Source organism: Lactuca virosa, chromosome 4, assembly GCF_052849685.1.
Source record: "Lactuca virosa cultivar CGN04683 chromosome 4, Lactuca_virosa_CGN04683_v6, whole genome shotgun sequence".
In the NCBI taxonomy this organism is placed as follows: domain Eukaryota; kingdom Viridiplantae; phylum Streptophyta; class Magnoliopsida; order Asterales; family Asteraceae; genus Lactuca; species Lactuca virosa.
Genome location: NC_136429.1, coordinates 476,313,909 through 476,322,315, shown reverse-complemented (window position 1 = coordinate 476,322,315; position 8,407 = coordinate 476,313,909). Strand labels below are relative to the sequence as shown.

Sequence of the window (8,407 nt, the reverse complement as noted above, 5' to 3'; positions counted from 1 at the left end):
CAGTTTTTTGTTCATTTGGTTAAACGATTGAGAGTTTTAGGGTTTACTGGTTATTTACCCTAAAACTTGAGTCTATTTGTTAAGATCCTGGTACTGCGAAGTTTTTGTTCTTGATCTTTCAGGTTTGGTGAGGATCGGATTCTTAACCAAGCACTGCTGTTGAGAAATCGAGCTTTCGTGGTGTAATCGACCAATCCCTTAAATCTGAAATAATCCTCTTGGGGTCGGATTTCATCACCGATAAACCCTTGAATGGAACAGATTCAGGGAGTCGGTTCTGTTAATCGATTCTAGCCTATTGCGCTGTGAGATTTTCTTGTTCTCTTCTTTCTTTTTTCTAGCTGTAGGTGTGGGAGATCCTGGTGTCTTGGGTACACCAGTTACTTGTTGTTTGTTTTTTAACACTGTGTTGATTGTCTTGGGCCCTGACATACTGTGGTGACCATCTAGACTTTAAGTCAACACAGGTGTGTGTGATTTCTGATTTCTTGGTTGATCTGTTTGCTACTTGTTTTTTTTTCTGTGTGTTATTTTCTGTGATCTACTATGGCTGGTGTTACTTCAGAAGGAAGTGGTAGTATTAAAGATAATCCAGTTGATTTTGATGATCCTTTATATGTTCATCCTTATGATAATACTGTAACATCTATTATAACAATTAAGTTGACTGGTAATGAAAATTATCATCTGTGGCATAGTGCTATGTCTAGAGGTCTTAAGGTTAGAAACAAATTGGGTTTTGTGGATGGTACTATTACTCTTGAAAAAACTAAAGCATCTAAAGCATCTAAGTGGGAACGTGTTAATGCTGTTGTTTGTAATTGGATCTTAGGGTCAATTTCTGAAACTATATATGCTAGTCATGTATATTCTGATAAAGCTAAAGATATTTGGGATGAATTATTTGAGACTTATAATAAGGCTGATGGGTCTGTCATTTTTAATATTCATCAACAAATTAACAACTTAAAGCAAAATGGTTCTTCTCTTTCTGATTATTATAATAAGCTAGATTCATTATGGAAAGAATTTGATGGATTAACTAGTTTAACTGAATGTGTTTGTGAGGCTGCTACAATGCTTAATGATCATTCAAAATTGATGAAACTAATTCAGTTTCTTTGTGGTCTTGATGATGTGTATAGTCAAGTTAAGAGTCACATTCTTTTGATGGAGCCTTTGCCAAATGTTAAAACTGCCTTCTCTATTCTTTCTACAGAAGAGTCACTTCAAAAGAATGGGTCTCTTGGTAATACTGTTTCCTCAAAACCACAAGTCTCTGTTTTTAATAGTAGAGCAAATGAATTTAAACGAACACAGGGTCAAACTAGATGTAGAAATCAAGGATTACAATGTAAACACTGTAATCTTAAAGGTCATACAATAGATAGGTGTTATAAACTGATTGGTTATCCAAAAGATTTTAAACCTAGAAATGATAATAATAATAATCAGAATAAGTCTTTTTCTGTGAATTCCTCTTCTGTTGAATCTAACAGTAACACTTCAGCCTCTTTTGAGTCTGTTCCTGGTAATAGTGCTCACTTTTTTACTGATGAACAATATTCTAAGTTCCTTCGTCTTATTTGTGAGCATTCTCCTAATGAAGATGTGTCTGCCACTGCTAATATGGCAGGTATGTCATTATTTCAGTGTTGCAATTCTTTTGTTAGCTTTAATAAGTCTCAAAGCTGGATTGTTGAGTCAGGAGCAAATCAACATATGATAGCTTCTGAGTCACAGCTTCAAGATGTTGTAGATGTGTCTAGACTAAATCTTCTTGTTAAACATCCTAATGGATCTTCAGCTCCTATAAATAAAATTGGAAATCTTCACTTGTCTTCACATCTTACCTTATTTGATGTGTTTGCTGTTCCAGACTTTAATGTCAATCTTATCTGTTCATAAACTTTGTAAAGATAGTGGGTGTGAAGTTGTTTTTTCTGAACATAATTGTAAAATCCAGGATTCACTATCAAAGGAGATGGTTTGTAAAATCCAGGATTCACTATCAAAGGAGATGGTGGAGAATGGTAGAGAATTAGGGGGATTATACTACCTTGATTGTGTACCCTCAGGTATTCTAACTAATGTAGTCTCTAGATGTTGTGTTTCTAAACTAACCTGGCATAGTAGACTTGGTCATCCAGCTGATCAAGATCTGACTTCTTTAAAAAAGGTGTTAAACCTTGGTAATGAGTCCCTTCCTCCTTGTGATGTTTGTCATAGAGCAAAACAGACTAGAGAATCTTTTCCTCATAGTCAGCATACTTCAACCAAGTTAGGTGAATTGATTCACTTAGATGTCTCGGGTCCTTATAGGCTTGCTTCAGTTGAAGGGTTCAAATATTTCTTGACTATTGTGGATGATTTTACTAGGGCCACTTGGGTTTTTCTTTTAAAGTCTAAAATTGAGGTTTTTAATTGTTTTAGGTCATTTGTTAATATTCTTTTAAACCAGTTTAATGTTACCATTAAGATTGTACGTTCAGACAATGGCACTGAGTTTGTTAATAATCAAATGAAGTTTTTTTGTTTTGAAAAGGGAATTATCCATCAAACATCTTGTGCTTACACTCCACAACAAAATGGAGTTGTGGAAAGAAAGCACAGACATATTCTTAATGTTGTAAGATCTCTTTTATTTCAATCAGGAGTTCCTGTTAAATATTGGGGAGATGCTGTTTTGACTTTTGTTTTTTTAATAAATAGAATGCCTACATCTTTCTTAAATGGCTTATCTCCTTATGAACTTGTTTTCAAAAAGGTTCCTGTTTTTGATCATTTGAGGGTCTTTGGTTGTTTATGTTTTGCTGCTAAACAAAATGTTACTGATAAGTTTTCTGAACGTGCTGAAAAATGTGTTTTATTAGGATATTGTTCTGATAAGAAAGCTTATAAGCTACTTAGTCTGGATACTAATTCTTCTTTTGTTTCCAGGGATGTGAAATTCTATGAGTCTGTTTTTATGTACAAATTAAAATCAACTAAAGTTGATAGTGTTTCGAATAATTCTGGCCCTAGTGATCCCTTTTCCTATGATGTTTTTGACATAAATGAGTATATCAATGATTTCATTGATCTTGATGAGCTGAGAGTAGAGTCCCAGTTGGATGGTACTGATGCAACCATTAGTTTTGATGACATCAGCCCTAGTGAATCTGTTAACCATGGTGGCGAGGCAATTATGCCTCCTACTGGTTCTTCTGTTCCTTCGTCTTCAAATGTGTCTGAGGAAATTAGTCAGTCTGTTTTAACATCTTCAGTGGAACAGCCTATAGGTGCTTCTAGGACTAGACGTGAGTCACATATGCCTGTTAAGTTTGTTGATTATGTTGTTGAAGGGAAATATAAATATGGTATTGAGAGGTCTGTTAATTGCTCCTATCTTGATAATGAAACTAAGTGCTTTATTTCTAATATTAATAAGTCTGTTGAACCCAAAGATTACAAAGAAGCTTTGTCTGATCCAAATTGGGTTAGGGCAATGAATGAAGAGATGGAAGCTCTTCATCGTAATCATACTTGGGAAATAACAAAATTGCCTAAAAATAGAAAGCCCATAGGATGTAAGTGGGTATTTAAAATAAAATATAAGTCAAATGGAGAGGTAGAAAGGTATAAAGCTCGTTTAGTTGCTAAAGGGTATAATCAAAGAGAAGGAATTGATTTTGAGGAAAAATTTTCTCCTGTTGCCAAAATTGTTACTGTACGCATTGCTATTTCTTTGTCTGTGCATAATTCTTGGCCTTTATATCAGTTAGATATAAATAATGTTTTTCTTTATGGTGACCTTACTGAGGATGTTTATATGTCTCTTCCACCTGACTATTATTCAAACAATGATTCTAGGGTTTGCAAGCTTACTAAGTCTTTGTATGGCCTAAAGCAGGCCCCTAGAAAGTGGAATGAAAAACTCTGTGCATCATTGTTTATGTTTGGCTTTCAGCAAAGTATTAGTGATTACTCTTTGTTTGTTAGAAAATCTGATACATATATAGCAATACTTTTGGTGTATGTTGATGATATTATACTAACTGGGAATAGTGAAGTTGAAATTCAAAAAGTTAAGGATTTTATGAGGAGTCAATTTTTGATTAAGGATCTTGGTATCCTTAAATATTTTCTTGGAATAGAGGTAATAAGTTTTAGTGATGGTTTGTGTTTAAATCAAAGAAAGTACTGTTTGGAATTGTTGCATGAGTATGGGATGCTTGGGTGTAAACCTGTAAGTACTCCTTTGGAAACAAATTTTGTTGTAAGTTCAGGTGATACTGATGAAAGGGATAAGTTGCTGGAAAATAAAACTGAATTTCAGAAACTGATAGGTAAACTTATTTACCTTACAATTACCAGACCTGATATTTCTTATGCAGTTCAAGTTCTTAGTCAGTATATGCACAAACCTAGAAAGTCCCATTTAAATCTTGCTTTTAGGTTGTTGAGATATTTGAAAAATAGTCCTGGTAAAGGTGTAGCTTTGACGGAGTCTAGTGTGTTTGAATTAAAAGGCTATGTTGATGCAGACTGGGCTAAATGTTTGGTTACAAGAAGGTCTGTATCAGGTTATATGGTTTATTTTAATAATTGTTTGATTTCTTGGAAGAGTAAAAAGCAATCTACAGTTTCTAGATCTTCTACTGAGTCAGAATATAGAGCCCTTGATTCTGTTACTTGTGAAGTAATTTGGATTTTAAAAATTTTATTTGAACTTGAGGTTAAAAATCTTACTCCTGTTTCTATTTTTTGTGATAATAGTTCAACTATCAAATTAGCTCTTAATCCTGTTTTTCATGAAAGAACAAAACATTTTGAGATAGATTTACATTTTGTTAGGGAAAAAATTGCTAGTGGTACTTTGAAGTTAATTAAAATTGATTCTTCTGAACAGAATGCTGATATTCTTACAAAATCCTTGAGTTCAAAACAACATGAATTTTTAATTGGAAAAATGGGTCTTATTGATATTTTTAAAAGAAAATTAATATTTCGATTGAGGGGGGATGTTAAAAATATGGATGCATATTACAATCTCATATTTATTATTTAAAATAAAGTGTTATGTGTTTGAGGGGTTATTATGTAAAGCTGGTATTCTTCTTGGTAGTAAAGTGTATATGCAGGTTGATTGATACGCGGGTTATAGCTTGGGTCGAGTTCAGTTCGGGTTGTATCTGTGGTTGATATCCATGATATAAAGGAAGAGAGAGAAGACTGTTCGTGATATTATTCATCTCAGATCAGTTTAGGGTTTTCTCTCTGTTCTCTCGTTGTTTCTTTCTTTTATGTTCATCTTCATCTGTATAGACTAGGATAATTTGTACAAGAGTCTTGTTGATTAGTTCTTGATCATTGAGTCTTGGTTGATATAGATTAGGTTGAGTGTATTGTAACGAGAGTAGATTAGATGGTTTGTAGTGAGGTTTGATCTGTAAGTTTCTTAAAAACCACCTGTTTCTTTGTCCTTAAATGATATGAGAAATGGTGATGTTGGGAAAGTTTATCTTGTGTGTTTCAACATATATATGAATTGGCAAGGCTCTTGAATATGGTGTTTGGCTGTTTGCATATGGTAAAGTAAACTTGACCTCAAATCATTCACCAATTTTCTTGCTTTAACATTTTCTCTCTACTACTATTAAGAATAACTATTGTTTTACTATGTAGTTTGTATCTATCAGTATTGGAAATATATATACTTTAAGTCATTTTTATTTCAAAATAACATCATGTTAGTTGACTTGGTTTTCTTTTGGTTCTTTATAATCAAATTACCATTAGACCCAAAAACGTATAGTATTTGAGTCTAGTTGAAATATCAAACAGATTGACAAAGTTTGTGTAACACCGGGGTAACCAATCTAGGATCTAGGATTTGTTGGCTTTTCGACAGAAAAAAATAATGTAAATAAAAACTAACGATATTAAATTAAATTAAATTGTATATAAATGATGAAATGATAAAAATAAAGAATATTATGTTGACTTGAATGGAATAAAACATTATAGAAAAGTAATTAAAATATGGTTTAGTAAAGTTTGGGTTAATTTGGAATAAATAGATAAAAATTGGGATTTAATCTTGGGTTAACTAGCTTTAGATTTAATAAGAAAATTAAGACAATAATAGATTTGAAATTCGTATATGCGTATCAATCAAACGTATTGTTCTTTGCATACGATTAAAGGTGCAGAAAACCCGAATCCGATCCAAACCAATTCGGTTTCGGTGACGTAAGCATCAATCCAGTTTTCATTTAATCCAAACAGGTTTCAATCCGGTTTCGACCGGATTTCCCGCTACAAGGCCCATTTAATCCGCTTTAAACCATTTTTAAACACTCAAATATAACACAAAATGAAACATAGGCTCATTAGAATACTTAAAACATACATCAAACGTTGAAATGTAAAGAGTTTTGATGCTAACATTAAACTAGTAAACTAATAGTAACAATAAAGTGGCGTTATAACATTTTGTCAAATAGTCTTTAATTTTTGTGGTCTTCTACTTCGGGTCGCCTTCATTTTATTGTTGTTCAACCGCCACATAAATGGATACAGCTCTCATTAATACCCTCTTCGTCATCTTCGTCTTCATCTTCATCTTCATTGTCGATTTCAAACGAAGGTTCTGGAGGCGTTGCTAATCCATGTTCCATTATCTCCGAGACGACATTGTCTTGTAGTGGGCCTTTAAGATGCCAAGTGTTGTATACGTTCCATCGAATCCAAGTAATTCTTCAAGCAAATGCAAACCCCCACCGCAACCAGGATAAGATTCGTTCTCAACTTTGACAAAACCCTACCACTAAAAGAAAAGGTGAATTCCGAAGCTACCGTGGAAACTTGGACGGTTAGTAAATCGCAGACTATTCATGATCAGGTACACTGTTGTAGATAGTCTCAGTTTGGTTTGTTTGGTTTTATAAATTTAAAACTAGATTTGTAATTAAAGTTTATAACATCAAGTATTTGGCGCCATTGTCTGATGTAATGGTTTTCAAGTTATTTTAAGTTTATTTTATAGACTATGTTTTACACATCAAGTTTTTTATGCTGTTGTCGGAGAATGGTTTTCAACTAATATTGGTTTGTTTAGTTATTGATCAATCTATCCTTTCTAAAAAGAAAGTTATTGTTTTGTGTGTGATTTTTCTTTTTTGCTTTTCGTTGATAACATGTCATTTGTCGGAAAATGTATTTTTTTGTTGTCGTGTGCACAAATTCGAAGTAAATCAAGTGTGGAGTCATAACCAAAGAAATCCAATCGGAAAAGTGGAGAACTTTTTCATACAGAAATCGCGTCACATCATTCAGTATCATGACACGAATAAACCTTTTCGATAGTTTATCACAACACGATTTCTCAAATCTCATTGCAAATTTTAAAAGAAGCAACAAATTTATTGATTTTTCTACTTGCATGGTTTTACCGATTGCAAGTGATTAAGGAATTCTTGGTCTGATTAGTTTACTAATTTGGTGATTCGTCCAACTGAATCCACGAGGCATAATACAACAAGACATATCACAATAATTAAGCGGAAAACCAAATTCTTGCTACTCTTGACTAGTTTTGGTTACTCTTGTTCTGCTTATTAGTTAATGATGCGGAGAAATCGGAGGAAATAGCCTAACGGGTCCTGAATATTTTGATTTCACAAATCTCTTTTTGCATGTAAATGAATTCATCAAACATCCATACATTAAAAAAAACCGAGACTTCGGGAGGACAACAACAACATCATTTTTTTCGAAAAGTATGTTTACCCATATATTTTGTTATTCTTTTCTTTTGCTTGGTGTACTTTTTCAATTATTCAGTTGACTCATCTAAATTGATTACTATGTCTACATATAATACAATTAATTCTACTAACGAGAGCGATGTCAGAATAGCCAGATTCGTCTTGGTTGTTGGATTTTACAAAATGTTTTATACCGAAAGGGTTCTACCTCCTTATTGTCTTGCATGTATATTCTTTATTTGATAATCAAATTATTATATTGGAACATGATAAAATACTTACGTAATTTAATTGATTGTCGAAATGTTTATTTTTTATTTGTTTTCCCGATAATTCTTTTGGTATTTTTGATTTGTGCAATATATTTTGAGCATTAGTTATATGATGGCAATAAGTTTGATGGTTTGGACGCATGTGGAAAATGGAATTTTTTTGAAATGCCAAGTGTAACACCCGTTTTCCAGAATGGATCTGTTTAGGGCATTAAGGAGTCAAAAGCATGGTTTTTGAGGAAAACCAGGTGTCACGATGTGTGACCATAGGGAGGTCACGACGTGACAATCCAAAGTGAACAACACACATCTGGAGAGTGGTCACGACGTGACATATACGTGGTCACGATGTGAGGTAGGCTGCAACTCAATCCCATGATCTTT

General features: G+C 33.2%; 1 protein-coding gene across 1 annotated transcript; it reads left to right on the top strand.

The window, feature by feature from the left end:
* Window positions 1–546: 546 nt before the first annotated feature.
* Window positions 547–1,908, top strand: LOC145106869 (uncharacterized). The gene has a single exon (XM_079043795.1). It carries the CDS (start codon window positions 547–549, stop codon window positions 1,906–1,908), a length of 1,362 nt encoding a protein of 453 aa, XP_078899921.1.
* Window positions 1,909–8,407: the final 6,499 nt, after the last annotated feature.

Excerpts from the sequence above, each read along its gene's own strand:
- LOC145106869 (XM_079043795.1), top strand. The coding sequence starts at position 547 with ATGGCTGGTGTTACTTCAGAAGGAAGTGGTAGTATTAAAGATAATCCA.